Consider the following 22,580-nt stretch of genomic DNA (forward strand, 5'->3'; position numbering starts at 1 on the left):
ATGCACATGGGTCCGGTACTGTCATCGTACCTAGGCAGCTGGAGACGGGATGTGAGGGAGGAACGGGACCCGCTGACCCAGAACTGCTTCCCCTTGATGTCCGCCACTTGTAAGTGTTACATCTTACACCTGTGATTCCTTCAGGCTGGCTGGCGCGTGGCAGTTACGGGTAGGCAGTGTTAGTGCTGGTAAGTAACGTTCCGCAGTGACTTCGGGCCATTTTGGGTACGTTCCCCTCCCATGCGCCTCTAAAAGACCCGCGTTCCCCCTCGGAAATCGTAAACATCAAGAAATACAACAAGCGCGGCCCTGCCGCCTGGATCCGTCCCTGCTCCACGGTGGAAGGCTACCGTGCAACTCCTAGGGGTGTCGAGCCATCCTGCTGCGGGGGCGGCACATCGATATCGGACGTCATGAGATCCTGTATGGTGTTTTCGAGATTGTCTATCCGGGCCGACATCTCATTCACTGCTATATCAGCTTGTGGGTCTGATGCGAGACCTTGGGTTGGTCCGGGTCATGTGAAGAGCTTACTACGGCCACTATGAGTCAGCTGTAGCTCCAGCATCGCAAGATGAGAGTCAGCTGAGGACCTACGTGACTTGCTCACTCATCTCGTCAAAGCGCGTCTCCAACTGGCTCAGAAGCGTATCCACCTAGATCTATCAGCCACTTTGCTCCCTCATAGCACATGACCGACAGGACGCACAAATCCACACAGCTCTCCGGGATTCAGTACCTCCTTCCCCAGGCCTACACCTGCACCGCCCGTCCCAGCGCCGCCCGAACCCGTCAACCCCCCTGAAGGGCCGGGACCAGGTTTCCCGCTCGCTACCGGAGCTCTGGCGTGCGTCGAGAGACGCTTCGTTGTGTGACTCGTTTGGAGCGCGGCTGTTGAGGGTCCTGCCATTGACATGTTGCTGCTGAGTTGGCGAGAGAGCGAAAGAGAAGGAGAGGGTCGAGTCAAGTTGAAGGTAAAACGTCAACAAGAACATTCCGCGAATTCGAACTTTTGGATCTCAGATCTGCTCTTCTCCTGTCCACCTTGTTCAGTCCTGTACGTTCCCCCGGCATCCGCCTAGTGCCCGGCTCAGGCGTCTGCTCTGAGCTTCCGTTCGAGGACCCATGTCCCGCTTCCAGCCCCCTAACTCCCTCATCTTCCTCGTCACCCTCTTCCGCCCCCGCCTGCTCCGTCCCGACATCCGGGTCCCTCGTCAGTCCCCCCCTTCCCTTTTCCCTGTTATATTGTATGCATACTCACATATACTCATCGCTCAGACATTGGCCATGTCGACTACCCAGCATTCAGACGAGCAGGCTTCAACGCTGTCGTTATAGATAAAGATAATTGCTTGGTGCGTTTTTGGCTGATCAGTCTCTAAAGGCGAAGGCTGATGTGCAGACAATACCGGAGCGGGATGAGTTGTATCCGCCATTACAAGTACTTTGCATCATCGATGAGAGGAATCAAAGGCAAGGAGCTGATGAGCAGAACGCCTGGACGGAGCTATTAGCTGCCTTCGACCCGGGCAAGGTGCTCATTGTCTCCAATTCAGCTGGGACCAAGAAAGATCCAGGTGGACTAGCCGTATGTCTCTCTTCGGATCTCTCCTCTCCCACATCCTCAAGCTACCCTATCCCACACTATCTACCTGGAGCTATTACTCACCCCCAGGCCGAATCCGTCACCCGACACCTCCGCGCCCCCGTCCTCATGCATCCCACCCCCAAACCCGCCTGTTCCGCCCTCATCCTCCAATACTTTCGAGGCGAGCTCCGCCCGGAACCCACCACACTCGTCAAGGAGATCACAGAGCGGAATGCGCGGATCAAGCAGGAAGAGTGGGACGACAAGGATGCGTTCGTGAGGATGTTTACGCCGTTGGCGGAGGGGAAGCTTTTAGGGGCGAATACGAGGAAAGAGGGGGGTGGGGTGGGCGGGTTGGAGTTGGACGATCCGTTCAGAATACCAGGGGATGAAGGGGGTCCGAGCAAGACAGAGGGGAGGAAGGAGGGACAGGTGGATGCGGCGAGGGACTCGGCGAAGATTGAGGCGGGGGTGGTGGAGACGCCTGCGTCGGCGACGAAGGCAAACTCAGACTCATCCTCTCCTGCGACACAACCTACGCCGTCGTCGAATTCAATCCCTATGGTCGATCCGCTGCGTATCCTCGTCATCGGTGATCGGTTGTTCACCGACACGCTCCTCGCCAACCGCCTCCGCGCGACTCTTGGCCCCGAAAACGTCGTCTCGATACATACCACCCTCCTACCCCAGCCCTCAGACGTCAGGTTCCTGCGCTGGCTCGAATCGCGCCTATCTCGGAATCAGCTGCGCGAAGGCAGAGAAGACTGGGGACGGTACGTCATCCGGAATAACGCCGACGAGGCCGAAGCAAAGGCAGAAGCGGGACTGGGGTGGAGGCGGTATATCCCGTTCAGGCGGGAATGGGTCGGTGCGCCTGAACTGGGGTGGCGGATGGGCACGTGGAGCTTCTGGGGGGTCGTCAGGGGGCTTAGTCGGGGTGTGAGGAGGATAGGGAGGGGATTGGGTAGGGGAGTAAGATGGATGTGGGTCAGAGGGGCAGGGTGGGTCAGTCTGAAGAGGGAGGCGAGGAGGGCAGAGGTGGCTGCGGCGGCGGCGAAGCTGATAGAGGTTGGAGGGGAGCCGGCTGTTGCGACGGCGGGTGGCGCGGGAAGTAAAATAGCCAATGTGGCTACTGGGATGGTCGGGAAGGCATAGCAGGTAGAGGAATTACAATAGATCAGCATAGATCTGCGGCCTTGTATCTGTTAGACAACACAACGATTCCTCGTCAATCGAGGCCAGCGGCCAGCCGGGAGATGATCAAGGTGCATGGGGCAATCCCATATGTCTCACCCTGGCTATACCGTCACCCGCTTCCGACTCTCGACAGTCACCTCGCCCCCTCCCCATCCGCTTCCCTGGAACTCGAGCCCCTTGCCCACTTTCCCACCCTCCACCGCCCAAACCCCATGACTCTCCGTTGGTAATCTCAACCCACCCGCCCTCTTCTCGCCCTGACTCCTCCTCCACATCCCGCCCAATCCTCCACCCCCTTCTTCCGTATCGCCGCGAACGAGGAAAAGGGCGTGCAGGGCATTGACGGCCGCTCGATGTTCGGCCATCTTGAGGGAAGAGCCGTACCCCTCTGAGAGCTTTAGTCCGGATGGGAGGAAGAGGCCGATGTTGAACAAGGGGGATTGGGAGTTTGTTCCTGTTTGAGCGAGAAGTCTAGGAGTCAGCTGTGCCTACACTGGCTTTCGACTCGACGGTGTTGGGCTCACCTAGACTCGATGTTGCCTTCTCCTGCGGTTGGCTCTACGCCCGCATCTGACAGATGCTTGGCGACTGCCCGAGACAAGACGTGCTTTGGGTTCGTAAAGTTGAAGAGGGAGGTCATGTCGAGGTATCGTGAGAGGAAGTGTGCGTGTGTGAATTGTCGTGCGGCCGTCATTCCCTGCAGGTGTAAGCTTAATCTCCCTCTGAGGTTAAGGACCGCTCAGCTCACCTGCTCCTGATATATCAACCCCACAAACGCCTTCACCACCCCCGCCACGACCTCCTCCCACCCTTCTCTCCGCTGTATCGCATCCCCCGGCCCTGCGCCGCCTCCGCCCTCACGCTCCATCCTCCCCCTAAACCGCCTCGCAACAGGCACCTTCTCGAAGCCAACTTCCCTAATCCACCTAACGCCCACACCTTCACTCGCTGGTCTTCCACCCGCTCCGTGCCCTCTCCGCCTCTGACCCTCTGGCAGCTCCTTCTCCAGTCCATCGCCTGGCCCATGCACGCCTACACCGAGCTCCCGGGCTATCGCAAAACAGGCGGCGGGACCGACATACGCCGTGACGCCCGCTTTGAGCGCTTCGGTCGGCAGGAAGGGATACCTCTGCGCGAGGTGTTCCGAGGCGAACAAGCCGAGGAGGGAGTTGCCTAGTGTGGAGAGCAGCTCATTGGTGTCCGTCTCGGTAGAAGCGGTGGATGTCGATCCGGACGCGGCGGACGTGCGGGAGAACGACGGGTGGGTCAGGCAAGCTACCAGTCCGGGATGGAGAGTTGATGATTGGGGGAGAGATAGGCGAGATGCAAGGGCGGAGAGGGTGGGCGTAGGCGGTATGGAGGGAGCGAGGGGGGAGAGGGGGAGGGGCCGTCTTGCTTCGAGCGGGACCGGAGATGTGCTCAATGCTCGCCGAAATCGAGGGGATGAGCGTGACCGCGCGATCTGGCGCAGGAGCGGTAGTGGGAGCGATGATGGGTTGAAGAAGGGCATGATGTATACGCTATAGGAGTAAGGTGTGAGGTGCATAGGCGAGGTAAAAGGGGTCGCTGCACTTCGAAATCTCAGAATCGAGAATGATACCACGCAAGATTGACACGTCACTCTGCTGCAAAATTAGGCTCGAGGCATGTCACCAGACCAGCTCCAGCGCCTACATAGAAACGAAGCTACGATAGGCTCGCCTATGTAACATCCGGGCCGGGGTGTCCATCCAGCTGCTGACAACTCCTCATACCTCGCTTGACCTTACTCATCGCACCTACAACAACCATGTCCCGCGTAGCAGCCCGCACCCTCCTCAGCACCGGCGCCCTCACCGCCCGCTCAGTCCGACCCGCTTCGCTCCCCGCTTTCCGCGCCGTTCTCCCGCCTACCTCCTCCCCAACCTCTTCCCTCTCGCTCTTCCGCTTCAAATCCACCACGACCTCATCATGGGCCAAGAACCCCGTGATCACTTATGAAGAGCTCAAGCCTTATACTCAGCAGCCTACTGATGTGCGTCTTACCCTTTGGCATAGAGGCAGGAAGGGCGGCGAGGGCTAGGGGCAAGGGCAAGGGCTGATAGGCAGGACGTCCTCATTGTGGATGTACGTGAACCGGACGAGGTCGCGCTCGGGTCGATCCCATCGGCGGTATCATTGCCTCTGAGTCAATTGCGCGATGCGCTGGATAAGAACTTTGGACCGGGGGAGTTCCAAAAGGTGAGCTCTGAAACTAGAGTGGTTATCCTCTTTGGGACGTGGGACGTCCTCGCAGGACAGGGTACCGCTGCTATGGCTTCTTCTTATTAAATGCCAGCTACGCGGAGACTCCCACCTCCTCTTATGCTCAACGCTGACCCTGCAGCAATTCGCCTTCTCCAAACCCCTCACTTCCCAAAACCTCATCTTCTTCTGCCGCTCCGGCAAGCGTTCCGCGACCGCCTCGGAATGGGCACATGAGAAGGGGTACAATAACGTCCGGAACTACCAGGGGAGTTGGCTGGATTGGAGCAAGCGCGAGAAGGAGAGCGGGAGCGATGAGGACTAGGCGTGTGGTCGGGCCGCTTGCAGGATTCGATGGAGAAGTAGGCAGATGTCAAAGCCGAGCATGACGATAGCAGTTTACAGACCAGATCAAGCACCATGTATACATTTGTTATTTATCAACCAGTCTTCGTGTCTGCCTTATCATTATAGTCGTGTCTATCGTGTATCCCGAGACATCCCACCCCCCAAACTCGCCACTCCGATCCGACCTAGAAGAACCGCTTCTTCCTCCCGGTAGTGGTGGTGGTGGTCGTCTTAGTCTCATGGACCGTTCCATCTCTGACCACGACGCCGTCTCGCCTGTCCCGCCTGAGCGCACGGAGAGCGAGCACGAGGAACGGCAGCGCGAAGAGGTACAGCAGCCAGCCGATAATGGACAGGACAAACGCGGGGCCGTTTGCGACGTTGATGCCGTCCGAGGAGAAGCGGCGGTGCGCGGTGACGAAGGTGGAGACAATGAGGATGAAGGAGAGGGTGGAGAGGAGGATGGTGAAGATCTGGAATGTCAGCTGGGGTCTGAGCAGGGTACGGTGAGGTGAGGGGAGATTTGAAGGGCGAGGGCATTGAGCTTGGAAGTGGGAATGATGAGTGACGATCAAAGAAGAGAGAGGCTGGACTTACGGTGGTGAAGATTGCACACATGCCCAGCCGCAACGCCCTGATACTACCCATCAGGGCGAAGAAGGCAATCGTCCCAAACGCTGCGGTGAGCGCAACGAGGATGAGCGATCCCGTCAACCCCTTGCTGCTGATGTATGGCGCCCACTCGTACCTATCTCGTCAGCTTCTATCCCTATAATTGGTAGGAGCAGGACAGCTCACCCAACGTTCCGATAGTCAAGAGTATCGCCATCCCCGGCTGACCAGCCAAAGTTGCCATAGTAAACGTTGCCTGTGCCAGCGACGTTGGCCCGGGCGCGGAGATACCAGAGCGACTTGGTGATCGGGGTGGACATGGCCGCGAGCCAGAAGAAGAGGGTGGCGACCTGTACATCAGCTGAGTACAAGTGGATTGAGTGACATGCCAGAGTGATGGGGACTGGGGAGGGGACGTACCATGACCATGAAGGCCGCGATGCCGAGGGCGGTAGGGTAGCGGAGAGCCATTTCGGGGTACGGGGTGTGATTGTAGGATTGTAGACGTTGGGTTGAGAGGGGAGGTGGGGATCAGGCGTTCCTTTTGTACTCGGTCGACCGGTACGCTCAGACACAGCGTAAAATTGCTTGGCCCTTGACGTCACCAACTGTGTAGCGTGCCTCGAGGGGTCAGTGTGTATCAGGCACTCTCATCTCCGCATTCCTTTGAGACGCGGACGAGCATTTTTGTGACGTCAGTATAGTGAGAACAAGGTTAGCGATAAGGGGCTGATGTGAGATGCTCGTTTCAGGTCACACGGACTTGCTTGTGTGAGCTCTCTGCTCCACTCAGGGGAGACTGATGTCGAGGCAGCGGCTGGACGAGGCGCATGAGCCCAGAGGAAGCCTTGGGCTTGAGCTGAGCATCACTTGCCCCGGGATGAGCGGAGATGTGAAGGCATGATCCAAGAGGGACATCAGCGGAGGAATGCAATGCTCGGCTGCAGCAGAAGTGCCACACAGAACGCCACGTGGCCATGATTCTCAGGCGGTGATCAGCATGACGTCGTGCGTCGTGGCTGCGAAGGAGCAGCACAGCGAAGGCTTTTTGATTGCCCTCTACTGCTTTTGCTTCTCCATCGACCTACTCACCCGCACTCACAATGTCCAACCTCGTACACCCACATACAGTATGGGCTGTCGGCCACGGCGTTATGCTCGCCAGCGCCAGTACGTTCCGCCCCATTTCCTTTTCGTTTCACAATGCAAAAGCTGACTTTCGAAGGCTACGTCCTCCTCCAGACGGTACTCTTCCGTGGGACTCCTCAAATCATCTATCGACTAGGCTTCACCGGCGCCTTGCTGTCCTACTGTATCGTGGTGTTCAAGTCGCTGGGCCGGCCGCAGCCGAACGCAGCATGGGTGAGGCGGGCATTCGTGGATGAAAATGTCCAGTATGCCGTTTTGGCGCTCTACTGGTGGATCTCCAAGCCTATCAACTGTGCGCCACCTTCCCCCTCTTTATCTCTGGACCTGGATCTCGAGCTGATCAAGCAGTGTCCATACTCCCCTTCGCCACATTCTCACTATTCCACTGCCTCACCTTCCTCCGTACAAACGTCATCCCCAAATTCGTTCCCCCTTCGCAGGCGCCCCAGGCGGGCCAGCAGCGTCCCGCGCCACAAGGACTGGAGGCGGTGTCGAGGAGGATTCAGGTATGGGTCAAGAACAACTATGATGGCGCGATGAGGTTTGTGGCGTATACGGAGTTGGCGATTCTGGCTAGGGTGACGGTCGGGGCCTTGACGTGAGTTGTTTCGCCTTTTGCCTGGCGAGGGCTTGCGGAGGGTGCAGAACCTTGGCTTTGGGGGAAGTGAGGTTAAGAGCGGACAGTTAGGATGTTGCTCGGAGGGGTCAAGGAGGAAGGGGCAGTCAGCTGGGATGGGTGGACACTTGCTGCGCTGTCGCGACAGGGGTGTAGCCTCGCGTACTGGGCCGAGTGACTCAGCGGGACTCCCTATACCTCTCACTGCTCCCCTCAGCTTTCTTTCTCTAGTCTGGCATCACACATGAGCGTAACTAATCCCCAGCTTCACCTCATCCTTCATCGCCCCCATCTTCCTCGCCCACTTTATCCGCCTCCGATACCACGCCTCCCCCTTCACCCGGCACGCCGTCAACGCACTCACGGGTCGTATTGATGGTCTCGCCGGAAATCAGGGCGGTGTTGTCGCCAACGTATGGGGCACCATCAAGCGGGTCGTTGGCAGCTGGGGTGGGGGACGGCTGGTTCCTCAGCAGCCGGGACAGGGGGCTGCTGCGCCCGGTCAGGCGGGTGGAGCGGGTGGGGCGGCCGCGCAGGCTCAGGCAAGGAGGCAGCAGTAGGACATCGATGAGAGTAGGAAATCTGCCGCTTGAAAAGGGATGCAAAGACGTCCGACAAGGTCAGGGAGAGGCCAGTTACTAGATTGGAGAGGATCTGCAGGAGGACCGCTGCTGCCAGGCGGAGCCGGTCCGAGCATGACGCTGATGCAAACCTGACGATAGGGACGCGTAGCACCTAAAGAACCGATTTGTAGATTGACTGAAACCTGACTTGCCCTACATCTATCCTAAAGTACCAAAGTCCCGAAGTTCAAACCAAGTCCCAAGTCCCAAAGTCCCGTAGTCTCGCCCCAGAATTGTCCTTGATCCCAACCCTTCCAAAGCAATATTCCCCAAGCCCTAGAACGCGGGACAATCCAAGTGCTCCGAGCCGAGCACGCACTCCGGGTGAGCGGGGTAGGCGAGAGCTCGAGCGTAGTACAGCGCCGGTCCGGGACGGGGACTGTAACTTTCGTACTTGTAATTCCACCAGCCATCATGCGGCTCGCATTCCTTAATAGTCATGCCGTCATCTGAAGATCAGCATCGACCGTGGAGGATGTTTGCGGGGGAGTATTCTGGCAGCTTGCACCCTCGATGCGAGTTAGACTTACTGCATTTCTGCCTTTGAATCCAGCCGTTTTCCTTCACCTTGCACATCCCTGACGACTCGAATGTGGGGTAGCCTGGGAAGCTATTGACATCCCAGCTCTTACCAGCCCACGCAGAGCCGTATTGACCAGTCCGGAAAGTCCACTTGAGATCATCCTGGACGTAGTCGTCCATGCAGGCGCGCTCGTCGTCCTGAACGCCGACCGGGTAGGGCGCGACGACCGGTAGGTTCCAGTGACAGAGCGCGTCCAGAGGCAGTGAGGTAGGGGTGGGCATCTCGTCGGGAAAGAGTTTGAAACCCGTCGAGCTGCCCCCTTTGGACGGACGGTGATGGACTCCGTTGTTGGTCGCGTCACGAGCAGGCAGAGAGCTTTTGGTAGATGTCGACAATGTCGGCCGGGTGATCTCTACTTGACAGGTCGCCCCGGAGCTTGTCCCGCACATTGACGGCAGTCATGAATGGCCAGATCTGCTTGTCTCAGCTGGGCTTCTGGCAGGCTCACGGCTCGGACGTACTTGGTGGAGGATCTGCCGGGCACCCCAACGTTCGTGACCTGTGTCCTTGTGTGGTCTTTCTTCGTAGCCAAATCTGGATGGGTATGGTGTGAGCGACCTCCAGGTGACACCGTCGCTATAGGTTTAGCTGTACGCTCTACTAGAATCTCTGTGCGCGCGCGCCGACGACTCACGTCGAGGGGAAGCACAAGGAACCAGCCCAATCACCATGGTCCTGCTGCCGCTTGACCTCGCAATCCGCTTGGTTGGAGAAGGTGTCTGTCATGAAGAAGATTCCGTATGAACCTGGAGGGTCAGTCCGAGAAAGGTCTGAGTGAAGAAAGCAACTTACGCATGACGGCCTGAAGCAACTTGTCTTCGGTAAAGGCAACATACGTCGGGATCAACGCATCGAGGCTGTCTTTCCGCATGACGTCGGGATTTGACGACGACTAAACGGATCAGCCATGAATCTGAGTAGACCAGGAAATACTTACTGTACTGTAGAGACCGCCCTTGACTAGGGTCAAAAACCCGTTAGGTCCCAAGGGAGGGCCGTTAATCGAATCGTCAAACACCTGGCTCATAGCCTTCGCCATGTTGGTGAAAACACTGGCAAGCTTGGCCTGCATGTCCGCACCTGCAATCTGTACTAGTCAGACGAAGGTCCTACCACGGGACAACGTAGCCAAGGCATTTCACTGACGGGAAAGACGGGATCCCACTTCTCGGGTACCCATTCTCCATCTTTCAGAGCTTCCTTAATCTCGCCACTGACCTCGAGCACCTATGCCGCGTCAGCGTCGTTCGACCATGAGACTCAGATCGGCTTACCGTGGTGACAGCCCCAACTATGCCTTTAGCGGAAGCTACGATGGCGTCTTTGACCGCCTGGCGATTCTCGGCGATGAGCAATGTCTTCTCGTCCGCTTTGGCAGGGATTCCGGATGGATCAATGAAGCCTGAGATAAGATCGGCGGCGTTCAGTGCCGAGCTGATGGCTGGGCCAGCGACAGGAATGAATGAAGCGATGCTCTTGAAGATACCGAAGATGGCGCTGAAAGGGGATATGGTTGGTTTCTCGTAGCCTGGAACATAGGTAGCAGCTGGAGGATCAGCACAGTCCAAGTGACGTCTGTATCCTAGGCTCACCCCAATCGTTCAGAAACTGCTGCATCCGTCCAGAGACGGCTGGCGTGGCAAGCTGCATGGCCGCCGCGACAGACTTCTTGTGCTGCCCAGTAAGCACATAACAGAAACCAAGAACAGGCATGACTTGACTTACGGTCCAGACGTTGCCGAGAGCCTGCATAGTATACCAGCGTCTGACTTTCTGAGCTGATCAGGGAATGATTCTCGCACGTCTAGCGAATCTCTAGCTCACCTCGACGAACAGCAGATCCGTTTTGGTATGACCTGGTGGGCATGTCGACTTCTCAATGCAAGGACTTGTCTCATAAGGGAACATATCCCCGCGGCACCAGCCCGAGTTGGCGTTCCAGGCGCATCTGTTCTGGTCGCAATGCTGGCGATCAGTCATGTTTCATAATGTCAACTCACAATATCGGAGAACGCTCCATCATTCTGGCCAAACATCAACCGTCCCAGCACCCTTGAAAACACCTCGTGCTTCGTCCCATCCGATTCGTCCGTCCTTGCGTCCAGAGCGGCTGGACACCCAGTGAAGAGGTCGTCCAACCATTGGTCCATGCTGAGGGCGAACCATAGTGCGAGACTGGGATCTTCCCTGGTCTGGCCACTCGAGTCGAGCGGCCAGGCGACGACGGGGTACTTGTCGAGGGGAGGGAACTCGCACGCGTCAACGTCATCGATGGTCCAGAAGCGGAACGGGACCTGTGGGTTGGGCCGGGGACACGTGCGCGAATGCGAGCTATGGGAGGGTGCAGGAACCGTCGCGAACGATCTGGAAGCGGACGCTTGGCTTACAGCTGCGGGAGGGGGTGCCGTAGCGTACGATGGGGCAGAGGTGGCCGCGCCGAGGGACTGTGAAAGGGGTACACCGCCCGAAGCTGACGAGGCCACTGCTGCACTCGTGGGAGATGGAGGAGGAGGCAGATCGCCTGTGGATGATAGAGGGGGCGCGGCGCCGAGGGACGAAGGTGGAACCACCGCGCCGAGGGAAGGGGGAGGGAGGGACGGGGCAACCACCGCGCCGGTTGACGAGGGAGGAGTCACTGCGCCAGTAGAAGCGATGACAGAGGCCGAACTCTTCCCGGTAATGACGTGGCCTAGGGTGATGGAGGCGTGGCTAGACGCGGTGATATTGGTGCTTGCGCCAGTCGAGACCGGGCATGCCCCGTAGAAGCTGGTAGAGCTTGCGATTGCCGGAGCGGTCGCGTTGACAGCCGTACCGTTCACGATGGACGTACCGACACCGGCGAGACCGGTCGAGTTGGCCGATATCCCTGACGAGACCGTTGTCGTGATCCAGCAAGAGAGGGTAGTGGACGTTCCGTTGACAGTTGAGTTTGCGTCGAGACCCGTGGAGGTAGGAGCAGGGAGACCGGTGGAGTTGGTAGCGACAGAGACAGGAAGACCGGTAGAGTTGGCGAACGTGGAAGTGGATAGCCCGGTGGAGTTGGCCGAGGTGGAAATGGGGAGACTGGCCGAGTTGACGACTGTTCCCGAAGGCACCGAGATCTCACTCTGCTGAGATGGAGGAAGAGGAGTGGATTCGACCGAGCTCGCACCAGTGATGGTAGGGGCCAGGGACGTGCTAGTCTCCGATGAGCTTACCAATACCGCGACCGAGAGTGAGCTGGACGGGTTTAGGACAATGACCGAAGATGCCGCTTCGCTAGTCACCACATTGTCGGTTATGGAGGGAATGGTCGCGTTGAGGACAGGTGCGCCGCTGACGAGGGTATGAGTAGCCGCGGCGAGCGTGAGCAAGCTGAAGAACATCCTGCCAAAGTCCAGTGAGGAGGACGAGGGGGTTCGGGTTGAGCGGTGAGAATATCATGTTTGTGAAGCTGCTTCAGCCTTATATCCGGTCACGACAGAAGCAAAGGCTGCAGCTGGGCACCGGGAGCCGAGTAGCGGTCGGAAGTTGTTGTCAGCACTGAGACATTCAGGAGACGTTCGATGGGCATAGTATACGATGAGCTCCGCATGTAGAGCAAGAGGCGGAAAGAAGGTTCGCACAGCTGGCTATTACAGCTGGTTGCACAAGGCGGGCCGGAGCTTTATAACCATAAGTTGGTATTTAGAGTGTATTCAGCCGCAAAGGGTAAGTTACGGCATGTTTCATCCGCAAACTTTATGAGGAGGAATGACCGCTTTGCGGGTCCACGGCCGCTCTAGTGTGTCTTATCAAATCTCCGTAAGGATCTCTGCGCACAGCTGGCCATATACCCTACTTCAAAGCGTATAGCCGCATCAGGGCGCGCTCGGGCTTGTCCGGCAGGTGGCTGTGGCGGTGAAAAGGCTGGAGGGCGGGGCGGGAGCAGAGGGGACTTTTGTTGGGAGTATGGCGAGCCAGCTTGTTCTGTCGATGGTCGATGGAGCGGAAGAAGCGGCGAGGGGATATGAGAGGAGTGTCAGGCGACGTCGATGATAGAGACGGGGGGTGCGCAGCTGGATCCGATATTTGAGCAAGGGGAGCCGTCGGATATGGAGGTGTGGCTGTTTGAGTTGACGAACGGGCTTTTGCCGCCGTCGTAGGTCATATCGGCCGTGACACGAACAAAACGTATCGGATCTTCATGAATACATGCGCAGCACACCGCCTACTGACCTTGGGACTGACCTGGTAGACCGCCCTTACAGTTGTAGCATCCTTCAACAGCCCTTCAACACGCTGGCCACTGGCCACCGGAGTGCACTCCCACCCGGGCCGGATCGGCCGAGCCGGCCGCTATAGCCGTTCATGATGACGGCATGATCTTGGCTCCAGCTGCGGCTGCTCCAGCCTGCTCCGTCCCTGCGCAATCGACTTGCTTTCATACATCTTGCAACTTGCATGTATATAGACGCTCAAGATGCCCAAGATCGTCGTGTGAGCCCTAGTACAGTCCGAGATGCCCGAAGCTAGCAACGAGCTGACAGTGTCAGAACGCGCAACGTAGGCGAAGACGCCATGGCGATCCTCTCGTCCTCGCCCTTCGAGATCATCGTTAATCCCGATGATGCCCCTGCATCCCGAGAGTGGATTCTCGATAATATCTCGGACCCAGAAGTGGCTGGTGTCTGCGTCATGCATGGTCAACCGGGGGATAAGGTAGACGAGGAGTTCTTGGAGCGGTGTGGGGAAGGCGTAAAGGTCGTCAGCACATTCTCGGTGGGGTATGGTGAGTAACGGGCTAGAATGAGCGGTGTAGTATCATGCTAATAGTTAGACCATATCAATGTCAAGGCGGCCAATGCCAAGGGGATCAAGATCGGGCACACGCCTGGCGTTCTCAGCGATTCCGGTAAGCTCGCCAACGTCACCAGCTGCTCGATCCCGCTGACTTCTAAGTTGCCGATATCTGCGTTATGCTCACTCTCATGACCATGAGGAGGGTTGAGGAGGGTATCCAGCTGATCAAGTCCGGCGGGGTATGTATGGCTCTACTCAAACTTTGTGCCTCTGCTGATCCCATAGTGGCCGACCCTTCCCTGGGCCCCGTTCGTAATGTGTGGTCCCTCCATCTCCTCCCCAAACCTTACGCTTGGCTTCCTCGGGTTCGGCCGTATCTCTCAGCAGACGCTCAAGCGCTTGCTCGTGTTCACGTCCAAATCCCACCCGCCTAAGGTCGTCTACCTCTCATCCCGCGGCCGCCCTAACCAAGCCGAAATAGACGCGGACTGGACCAAGGAGTTCGGCGTCTCGGTAGAGCGCAAGGAGAAGGATGAAATCGCGACGGAGAGTGATATATTGGTGGTGCTGTGTAACCAGACGCCGGAGACGGTGAATCTGGTGGATAAGGCGTTTTTGGGTAAGATGAAGAAGACGGCGGTCTTGGTCAACGGTGCCAGGGTAGGCCTTTTCAGCTGGAGGAGGAGTCAGCTGATCATTAGGGACCGATCGTCAATTCCGAGGACTTGGCGGTGGCACTCAATGCTGGACAGATCTTTGGTGCAGGGTTAGACGTGATCACTGGCGAGCCGAACATCGGACCCGACCACCCGCTCGTCAAGGCCAAGAACTGTCAGTCCCTCGTGAAGAGTCCAGACAGACAGCTGACCCGTCAGGCGTCGTCATTCCCCATATGGGCTCGGCCGATATCGACACCCGTAAGAAGATGGCTGAGCTGTGTGAGTGTCATGATCTCTTATGACCACTATTTCTTATCCTTGTTGGTGCAGCACTCTCAATCAAAGTCAACGCTGACCACCAGGTGTCCGTAATGCCATCAACGGAGCGAAGGGCGAGGCGCTCTTGGCAGAAGTTAAGATTTAGGAGAAGAAAGCGAGAACATAGCGAAGCGAACAATCAGTCGGATGCTTGCATACTGTCATATGATTATGCCTGTTCTGAGCTCTGATTACATGTGGAGAGTGTCCTACCAGAAGCACCCAAGCGCCTACGTGACGAGTCGACCTTCGCCACATCGATATTCCAAAAGCGCTGCAACTCCTCATTCCTCAGCGCGGTCATCGCCGTCTCGCTATGCCACCAGCAGCACTATTACTCCTGATGGACGCGAGCAGCAGCCTCCCTCGTTCCATGCACGCATAAGGTAGGTAGCTTAGGAACACAGAGCCATGAGCCAAAAAAAAAACAGATGCATATCGCGATCACAAAGATTTCGTCGTTGTCCCCCTTAACCCTGAAAGCCGTTCCCCATGCTCGATGACGCCCCGTTCTGATAGTTGGCACCGGCAGTGTGCGTCAACTCAGGATCTGCGGGTGTCAGCAAGTTCCTTGATCTTCGATGTGCACTTACCGATCGGAGGATATGGGTACCAGGGATCGTACCCTAGACTCTGATCTAGAGGACCAGAGTTCCCAGACAACCCGCCATCCGCATTCTGAGGACTTCAGCTATCACACTCAGAACGCCAAATTCTGACTCACAAAGCCCAATCCCCCGCCACCGCTCCCCCAGACTCCGCCTCCTTCGTTGAAGAGCTGCTCCGCCAGTCCAAAGTCAAGTTCAGGGAGACCAAAACCGGAAGACAGCGCGCTCTCGGAACCGTAGTTTGGCGAGACACCCGGGTGAGCTCCTACGCCGCCGGCAGGCGAGGCGTACGGATGATCTGATGCGGTAGGCACAGGCGTAAAGCGGGATGTGGTGAAGCCAGGGTTCATCCGGCTTGGCGAGGGAGCTCGAGAAGGGGGCGGGAGCACATGCTTTTTGCGAGCTTTGAGGAGAATGTCGCGGAGTAGCTGAGCGAATTGGAAGCCGGGGACTGCGGTCAGCTTGCCCGGGACGGAGACGTACCATTCGACAGCACTTTGGCGCATTGCTCGACGTCCCGTCCGACCTGCCTGAGATTAACCCCTTCGGGAACTAAGCTTGACATGCGAATCAAGAACCTTGCAAGGAAGGCAAAGTTAACGTGCGTGTTCAAGTTGGCATAGCGGAACCGGTCGAGGTACTTGGGTCAGCCTTGTTCGATAAGATAGCTCACCTGTTTGCCTTGTTCCCCTCTGAAGGCAACAGCCATCAAGGTCTCAGCAGAGTTGACGGCTTTGAGCAGAAATGCGTGTCGTTCCTCCGAGAGCAATGCGACGTCGCCCTTGTTTTTGACGCCGTTCAGGATAAGTGAGTTACAGTATACACTGCGGGTCAGCAGGGACTTGCTATAAAGGCGAAGGCGTACCTGGTGCCACACAACATCGTCGTCACTACTGCTCAGCCTGGCTCAAGCAAAAAAGGGAGATACTCACGAGTAACGCGCAGCAGAGCATCTGGAGCATAGCCTTTTCGCTCTGATCATCAGCTCCGAAGTAAGGGCATTCGAGAAGCCCACCGTAGTATCTATCCCAATGCGCAAACCACCCTGCGAATGCCTGATTGGCATCCCTCAATCTCTGGTCGAGATCAGGCATGTGGGTCGTGGATGGCCAAAGAGTATATGGAGTATGAAGGGGCACTGGCTAGTCAGCTTGAGCTCCCTGCTTCACGGTAAGCTCACATCGATAAGTCTGGAGCTCGCAGAACGCCGCGAGTCGGCTATCAGTAGTGATGGCGAGTGGGTGATCGACCAGCCTTCTCGCATCCCGGACAGACTCAATGCTGATCCCGAATGGCCGACCAGAATTAAAAGCCATCCTGAAAGTCAGCTAGACCTTTGTTGAGCTCGGTATCTACGCACTGGCACTCGGTCTTGAAGATCGTCATCCAAACCCTCGCACCCACCACAAGCGGTCTCTCCTCTGCGACTTCGGCTGCAGTCTTTCCAGCGCCCATACCGGTCTGAACGAGATATGGTAGACACCTCCACAGACCCATCTCGGTAGCAATGCGCAGAGCGTGTCCTCCAGGTCGGTAGCTGGTATCTCCCCATTGAGCCATCATGACTGACATCAGTTCAGTCCCGGTTGGACACTTACTTAAAGCTTGGACGACCTCGATCCGAGCAACGGGTGTGAATAGGGTACTCATGCCTAAAGATCAGCCACTGTCGTTTATCGGACTCACCAATCTTTTCCGCGTGTTCCCGTAGCTGTGTTTGCAGTGGTGTGACACCTCCGCCCGCATCCTCGCACTTCTGGCCAATGTAGATGATGGTGGCGATGACAAAGGGGGAGCGCTGCCGCATACTGCTTGTCAGCTCTGTCACAGCATATGCTCACCTGTCCCATGTGTCCTGTTCGGGGTCGAAAGCAGGGATGTAGAAGTGGCAATTCTGCATGAATCTGCCAATCAGCGATGCATCACGAACGAGTAAAGCCTTACGAATCAAATAGAGCTCTTCCTTTGGCTTCGCTGATCAGGCCCAGGTCGACAGGATCCTTGTGCGCGTGCATATGACTTCCACGCTGAACGGGCAGAGCGCCTTTGAGACCGGCGTTATCCTCAGCGATCGACCGACGGCGCTTGGTCTCGGACCGTGAGCCATAATCGAAGGGGTGGTTTCGGTCGGCAAGGTTGAAGCCCGCGATGCCTCCCCCTTGGGACTCGGGAGGGTCCGCACCATACGCTCCATCGGCCCCATACTCGTCCCTACTAAACTGGTTATCCGCCTTGAGACGCGCCGCCTCAGCCAGCGAGAGCATGGATCGCCAGGGTCCTGGAAAGACAGCGGAGCCTATAGCGGGATCTGGGTCTTCCTCTTCGGACGAGGAGGGCGATTGCGGGCGGGGTGGCTCGGCGGGTCGAGGGCGCTTCCCTCGAGGCGAGTCCGCTGGCGGGACCGAGAAGCCCGGAGTAGCAGACGGGCGGGGCGGCTGGGAAGGTCCAGTAGATGAGCGACTTGAGAGGTGGTTTGATAGCATAGGCTGAGCATAGCTTCCTCCGGGGGTATAGGGCTGTCCCGGCATCCCAAAGTGCCCCTCCCCAGCCTGATACGGTCCGGGATTACCTTCTATGGTCGACATGCTGAACATTGATGGGGGAGGGGCGTACGGAGAGGGAGCCGGATACGCCGAGGGCTGGCTCGGAAGTCGGTTATGCGGCCCCTGAGAGTATTGTGGCTGTGCGCTCGCCCGCTGAAGCTGAAGCAGTTCGGTCAGGGAGGATTGGAAGCTCGACATCTGCGTCTCTACCATCTTGAGGCGGCTGTCGTCAATATCTGAAGCATACGTCACTCACTCCTCTACTCTGGTAGCCTTGCTCTTCCTCGGACCATCAAAAGTACAAGCATGACCGCCTTGGCGACACCGATTGCACGGGGGAGACTCCTTGTTTATACACCGCATCTTCATCCGATGGCAGTAGTCCTGTTTGTCAGTCCAGGCCAGGATTGGATCTTCGCGAGGACCTACACAGGCGCCTGAATGGTCAGCTGAGTGCTGCTGCTATAGCGAAGATTGGAGTACTGACGTTTGTGGGCACCGGCCTTGACACCCTCATCGCCCTCTTCCCCTCCAGACTCGTCCTCCGGCGAGGACAACTTTCCGCCCGGCATATTTCTCTTATCTATGATGCGTAGGGACTACACTGGGAACTCAAAGATGAGCAGAGATTGGTGTACGGTTCGGTAGATGTTGGGAATGAGGCTGAACAGACAGATCAAGAAGGCGAAACCAAGCGCGAAGCGTCAGCGGACCGGCTTCCGAAAGGCCGGTATTCGTCATGTCCGAAATCGCCCTATAATCCCGCCAGAAGCAGAAGAGCAGTCATACATGGATGAGGTAGCCTAATCAGGAGCACGGCAGACGAGCTGGTTTCCAAGCTTCATACTTGATACTCCACCTTTGCGCAAGAAGACCGATCCGAGCGCCTAAATTACGCGTCCTATCCTCATTCCCGCTGCCACGCTTACAGCAAAGGCACCCAGCGCCATCCCGGCAGCGCTCTTACCGTGACCGGTCAACTGGTCCCACACCACGCTACCGACTCCTACTAGAGCCGGTCCGGGACAGACACCGCCCAGTCCCCAACCTGCTCCAAAGACAGCAGCCCCACTGACGAGCTTCCAGTCGATATCTCTCCGTCTGGGTACGCGCCAATTTGCCCAGCTGTACGCAGGCTTTGGCTCCGAGCTCGCCGTAGTGCGGCGTGAGATAAGGCGCCTATAGGATATAGCGTTGGGTATGACGCCTCCGAGGAAGACCATCGCGAGGCTTGGGTCCCATTGACGGAGAGGTGAGATGCGGAGGAAGGAGACGACCTTGAGTGGGTCGGCCATCCCACTCATGACCAGTCCCATACCGAAGGTCCACCCCGAGAGGATATAGGGGGCAAGACGGAGGAAGACTACCGGCGACAATGCCAAGATCCTCCGGAGTGTGAGACGGAGGACCTGGTGAATGATGATTGGCAGAACGAAGAGGGGAACGTCTGAGAGCGCAGGGTATGTAGGTACATATGACGCCGCCGTATTCCCAAGAGCCGGGGAGGATGTCATGGGGAAGAGCTGTGAGGTGACCATGGCGATCGGGAAGAAGACGGCGGTGGCGACAATAGATCGAGGCGAGAGGCGTGACGCTCCGCAGAGAAAGTGGCCACTTTACCGTCAGCACGGTCACATCACATGACAAAATGAGGACAGTACCTTGTACAGCCAGATCCAAGCTGCGGCATCAGCAGACCGCACGAAGGCTATTAACGCGACTTACCCTGCTTCCCAGCCCAACAAGAACCCCAGCCAGTGCCAGCCTGTCCCATCCTAGCTGGCCCGACAGAATATCCCAGCTTCGGACGGCATCTATGGCGCCTTGACCGCCCACACCCAGCATACTAGCAGTAATAGGCGCCGCGATCATGCCACCCACAACCGCCATACGCCAATACCGCTCGACCCACTGCGCATCCTGCTTTTCCCTCGTAGATTCGTGCTCTTGCGACTTGGGCGCGCGAGGATTCCCAGTGCCCCATATCTGACCATCGACAATACCGGAGACGCCGAGGACGGTCCCGGTGTCCTCGAGTAGTGCGGAAGTGGACAGGTGCAAGAGGTACCCGCCGAGGAAGGTCTGGACTGGCGTGAAGAAGGTCTGAGTCGGATCGACTTCAGGGTCAGTAGGCGTCTATGTCAGTTGGGAGGTACTCACTCATCTCGTGCTGTTTGAATATGCAGATATCGCTCGAGGTGAAGGTGACATGCTCAAGCCTATCGCAGTTATACGTGTCCGCCGACTGTCCGCAGACGTCACCGAGCGTGTATGGCGGCGATGGCCGGCGGGAGGAATGAGGAGTTGTCCCTGCCGGCCCTGCACCAGCCTGCACCAAACCTGCACCTTGGGCCCCAGTTGCCTAGCCGGCACGCTAAGTTATGATGACTCCGGTCGGTACTCCGGTATCGAGAGCGTGGTCGTAGCATGATGTATCGCATGGTATCTATCATCATGCATCACATGTACACTTCTACCGATCTATGTCTGTTCTATAAAGTCACTTGATCTACAACGAATAGACGAAGTCCTCGTTCTTGAGATCCTGCCCTGTCAGCTTTGCAGTCCAATCTCACCCGACAGTGACGACGTACCGTCAGATCCGCAAAGGCATTCGCGTTATACACTTCACCCGCTGCGCCACCGTCCGCAAGGTTCCTTTCCGCCTCGGCGGCCCGCATACTCGCCCAGTTACTGGAGTTCTCGAGCGAGTAGTCGATGTTTCTGCCGGTCTTGCCCGAGGCGAGACGGCGCTTGTTGTTGCGCTTGTTGAGATATGCGAGGTAGAGGGCTTGGAGGATGACAACGCCAAAGAGCACGCACAGGACGACGAGGTTTGCTGTCAAACCCTGTTATGTAAGCGAGGAAGGCACACGGTTTAAGTACTACCACTCACGGTGCGGTAGTACGGACGTTCAGTCTGCATGTACAGCTGTGGCCCGACAATGTTACCGACACACAGACCGATATATAAAGCGCCCGTAGTGGCTGTCTTTTTCTGTATGGTCAACTATGATCTTGAGACTTTGGAGGCGAGACTTGCCGTGTGACCCGCCGTGTTGGCGAATGCCCATGAGAAGATGATGGGAGTAATGGGCTGGAAGATTTGGAGAATGAAATAAACGGCCAGGAGACGCTGGGTCCACTCGGGGCCTCGGGGAAGGGCGTAGAGCGCGGCAGCGGCAGCGACGGGGAATATCAGGATGATGAGGATGATGGGTGATTTCCGCTTGGATGTCTGGACGGCAAAGGCGGCGAGAATGTTGGCAACGATGGCGATGGCACCCGGGATCATGTTGTAGAGGATGGTCTGGAAGGGACCGAGACCGAAGCCTTGGAGAATGAGAGGTCCGAAGGCGCTGATCCCGCCAGAGACGAATGAGACGCAGAAGACTGACAGTCAGCTCAGATCACGAAGCCAGTGTCCTGTACCCACTCATGACGACGAAGCCCCATGTCTTGAGATCGGTAAAGCACTCTCTAACTTGGGACCAGTCAAAGTGGGTGTTTTGCGTGCCTGTGTTGTTGAGCCTGACTCGCTCCAGGGCGAGATACTTCTGCTCGGGTGAGAGGAATCGGGCGGTAGTGGGGTGCGCAGGAAGGAAAAAGACGGTCGGAATGGCTATCAGTACAGCGCTGACGGTCAGTCATAGCCTGACCACAAGTCGGAACTTACATCGCGCCCGAGAAGATGAAGATGAGTTGGTAGGTATAGAGGCTGGTCGACCAGTTGGCGAGGCCGTAGGCCAAGAGCGAACCAAGGATAAGAGCGATACCCTGAGACTTATTAGCCATGGATCCGCATGTGTAAAACTGACGAGACGTACGTTGGCCGAGTACCAGATGTTGTTTCTCAGAGGTTGCTACTCCATCAGCCTGTCCTCTAAAATCATCAAAAGAAACTCACCTCTCGCCGGGTCCACCACATACTGACGATAATCAACATCGAGGGGCTCTGGTCTGTCAGCTATGTTATTACCTTACGACACAGCCTTGACTCACGATTGAAGCCTCGAAAGCGCCGAGGATGAACCTGAACACCAACAATCCGGGGAAGCTCTTGAAGGCAGCCAGGATCATGCAGCTGATGCCCCATCCAAAGAAGCAAAAGCAGATCCAGTAGTTGACCGGGAACTTGACGAGGGCGTATACAGATAAGGGCTGGAAGACGAGCTGGGCAAAGTAGATGATGGAGGATAGCCACGAGTACTCCGAGCCCCTGTTCATCAGACAACGCCCTAATTATCTCGTCAGGACTCACTGTAGTCCTGCGTCGGCCTGGAAACCAAAGACAGCGGCAAATGATCTGACTTGTTAGCACTGGAGCCTCTGCGCCTCATTTGTACTCACATTGACGACTTGTCAAGCTGCTGGCAAAAGTAGATGGCAAAGATGATGGGAAGGAGGGACATGTCGATACGGCGAGACATGATCCGGTTGCTCTCCTCTGTCAATTCCGGTCTGTGGCCATCATACTGGGCAAGCCAGGCTCCACCGATATCTCCGCCAGAAGAGGCGGTGGTCGGGTCGAGCGCCTTCTCCGCCACGCCGTCAGGTCCGAGCTGGGTACGGCCAGAGGCGGTGTCCGACTCGGGGTGCTGCTCGACATGCACGCTATCGGGCTTGTGTGATTTCATTTGGACCATAGTGAGAGATGAGTAAAGATGGAAAAGTCAGAGGTGCGGGGCAGATGGGGCGTAGCCTTATACTCGTCGCCCCCTTCGTCGCCCCGGTCCGCGACTCCGACATCTT

The 22,580-nt window shown here is 57.1% G+C and overlaps 11 protein-coding genes across 11 annotated transcripts; 4 read left to right on the plus strand and 7 right to left on the minus strand.

The window, feature by feature from the left end:
• Positions 1 to 346: 346 nt before the first annotated feature.
• MKK02DRAFT_43819 (heat shock factor binding protein 1-domain-containing protein) lies at positions 347 to 916 on the minus strand (the record flags this gene model as incomplete). The annotated part of the gene is made up of 4 exons (XM_053092624.1): positions 347 to 468; positions 535 to 542; positions 598 to 656; positions 710 to 916. The coding sequence occupies 4 exons, from the start codon at positions 914 to 916 to the stop codon at positions 347 to 349; spliced, it is 396 nt and encodes a 131-aa protein (XP_052944918.1).
• Positions 917 to 1,125: 209 nt separating this feature from the next.
• On the plus strand, positions 1,126 to 2,743 carry MKK02DRAFT_43820 (mitochondrial PGP phosphatase-domain-containing protein; the record flags this gene model as incomplete). Its single annotated transcript, XM_053092625.1, has 4 exons — positions 1,126 to 1,213; positions 1,279 to 1,355; positions 1,403 to 1,441; positions 1,493 to 2,743. The coding sequence occupies 4 exons, from the start codon at positions 1,126 to 1,128 to the stop codon at positions 2,741 to 2,743; spliced, it is 1,455 nt and encodes a 484-aa protein (XP_052944919.1).
• A 143-nt stretch (positions 2,744 to 2,886) lies between these two features.
• Positions 2,887 to 4,295, minus strand: MKK02DRAFT_43821 (ribonuclease III domain-containing protein; the record flags this gene model as incomplete). The annotated part of the gene is made up of 3 exons (XM_053092626.1): positions 2,887 to 3,256; positions 3,310 to 3,482; positions 3,534 to 4,295. 3 exons carry the CDS (start codon positions 4,293 to 4,295, stop codon positions 2,887 to 2,889), a joined length of 1,305 nt encoding a protein of 434 aa, XP_052944920.1.
• Positions 4,296 to 4,574: 279 nt separating this feature from the next.
• MKK02DRAFT_43822 (endoplasmic reticulum protein) lies at positions 4,575 to 5,333 on the plus strand (the record flags this gene model as incomplete). Its single annotated transcript, XM_053092627.1, has 3 exons — positions 4,575 to 4,799; positions 4,874 to 5,005; positions 5,151 to 5,333. The coding sequence occupies 3 exons, from the start codon at positions 4,575 to 4,577 to the stop codon at positions 5,331 to 5,333; spliced, it is 540 nt and encodes a 179-aa protein (XP_052944921.1).
• A 208-nt stretch (positions 5,334 to 5,541) lies between these two features.
• MKK02DRAFT_32639 (uncharacterized protein) lies at positions 5,542 to 6,439 on the minus strand (the record flags this gene model as incomplete). Its single annotated transcript, XM_053088544.1, has 4 exons — positions 5,542 to 5,829; positions 5,954 to 6,104; positions 6,155 to 6,318; positions 6,389 to 6,439. 4 exons carry the CDS (start codon positions 6,437 to 6,439, stop codon positions 5,542 to 5,544), a joined length of 654 nt encoding a protein of 217 aa, XP_052944922.1.
• Positions 6,440 to 7,071: 632 nt separating this feature from the next.
• MKK02DRAFT_43824 (putative endoplasmic reticulum protein) lies at positions 7,072 to 8,293 on the plus strand (the record flags this gene model as incomplete). Its single annotated transcript, XM_053092628.1, has 4 exons — positions 7,072 to 7,138; positions 7,194 to 7,409; positions 7,466 to 7,715; positions 7,999 to 8,293. 4 exons carry the CDS (start codon positions 7,072 to 7,074, stop codon positions 8,291 to 8,293), a joined length of 828 nt encoding a protein of 275 aa, XP_052944923.1.
• A 943-nt stretch (positions 8,294 to 9,236) lies between these two features.
• MKK02DRAFT_43826 (uncharacterized protein) lies at positions 9,237 to 12,304 on the minus strand (the record flags this gene model as incomplete). Its single annotated transcript, XM_053092629.1, has 11 exons — positions 9,237 to 9,353; positions 9,401 to 9,515; positions 9,574 to 9,685; positions 9,732 to 9,831; positions 9,877 to 10,026; positions 10,086 to 10,166; positions 10,214 to 10,485; positions 10,532 to 10,613; positions 10,665 to 10,712; positions 10,764 to 10,904; positions 10,940 to 12,304. The coding sequence occupies 11 exons, from the start codon at positions 12,302 to 12,304 to the stop codon at positions 9,237 to 9,239; spliced, it is 2,583 nt and encodes an 860-aa protein (XP_052944924.1).
• Positions 12,305 to 13,380: 1,076 nt separating this feature from the next.
• On the plus strand, positions 13,381 to 14,783 carry MKK02DRAFT_36593 (uncharacterized protein; the record flags this gene model as incomplete). Its single annotated transcript, XM_053089455.1, has 8 exons — positions 13,381 to 13,397; positions 13,454 to 13,689; positions 13,738 to 13,812; positions 13,860 to 13,939; positions 13,986 to 14,360; positions 14,402 to 14,531; positions 14,576 to 14,638; positions 14,722 to 14,783. 8 exons carry the CDS (start codon positions 13,381 to 13,383, stop codon positions 14,781 to 14,783), a joined length of 1,038 nt encoding a protein of 345 aa, XP_052944925.1.
• Positions 14,784 to 15,147: 364 nt separating this feature from the next.
• MKK02DRAFT_43828 (uncharacterized protein) lies at positions 15,148 to 18,400 on the minus strand (the record flags this gene model as incomplete). The annotated part of the gene is made up of 17 exons (XM_053092630.1): positions 15,148 to 15,227; positions 15,271 to 15,355; positions 15,402 to 15,736; positions 15,769 to 15,925; positions 15,959 to 16,109; positions 16,151 to 16,175; positions 16,218 to 16,259; positions 16,301 to 16,423; positions 16,466 to 16,602; positions 16,646 to 16,850; positions 16,884 to 16,937; positions 16,972 to 17,093; positions 17,127 to 17,189; positions 17,230 to 18,051; positions 18,085 to 18,212; positions 18,258 to 18,265; positions 18,316 to 18,400. The coding sequence occupies 17 exons, from the start codon at positions 18,398 to 18,400 to the stop codon at positions 15,148 to 15,150; spliced, it is 2,622 nt and encodes an 873-aa protein (XP_052944926.1).
• A 315-nt stretch (positions 18,401 to 18,715) lies between these two features.
• On the minus strand, positions 18,716 to 19,925 carry MKK02DRAFT_26721 (uncharacterized protein; the record flags this gene model as incomplete). Its single annotated transcript, XM_053087246.1, has 3 exons — positions 18,716 to 19,442; positions 19,490 to 19,509; positions 19,554 to 19,925. Coding segments are annotated over 3 exons (1,119 nt in total), but the record flags the coding sequence as incomplete, so codon positions are not given.
• Positions 19,926 to 20,337: 412 nt separating this feature from the next.
• Positions 20,338 to 22,474, minus strand: MKK02DRAFT_36601 (MFS general substrate transporter; the record flags this gene model as incomplete). The annotated part of the gene is made up of 11 exons (XM_053089456.1): positions 20,338 to 20,373; positions 20,423 to 20,677; positions 20,725 to 20,826; positions 20,872 to 21,221; positions 21,265 to 21,464; positions 21,505 to 21,605; positions 21,656 to 21,691; positions 21,736 to 21,783; positions 21,831 to 22,047; positions 22,090 to 22,134; positions 22,179 to 22,474. 11 exons carry the CDS (start codon positions 22,472 to 22,474, stop codon positions 20,338 to 20,340), a joined length of 1,686 nt encoding a protein of 561 aa, XP_052944928.1.
• Positions 22,475 to 22,580: the final 106 nt, after the last annotated feature.

This window comes from Dioszegia hungarica, assembly GCF_025882075.1.
Source record: "Dioszegia hungarica strain PDD-24b-2 chromosome Unknown MKK02contig_8, whole genome shotgun sequence".
NCBI classification, from domain to species: Eukaryota; Fungi; Basidiomycota; class Tremellomycetes; order Tremellales; family Bulleribasidiaceae; genus Dioszegia; species Dioszegia hungarica.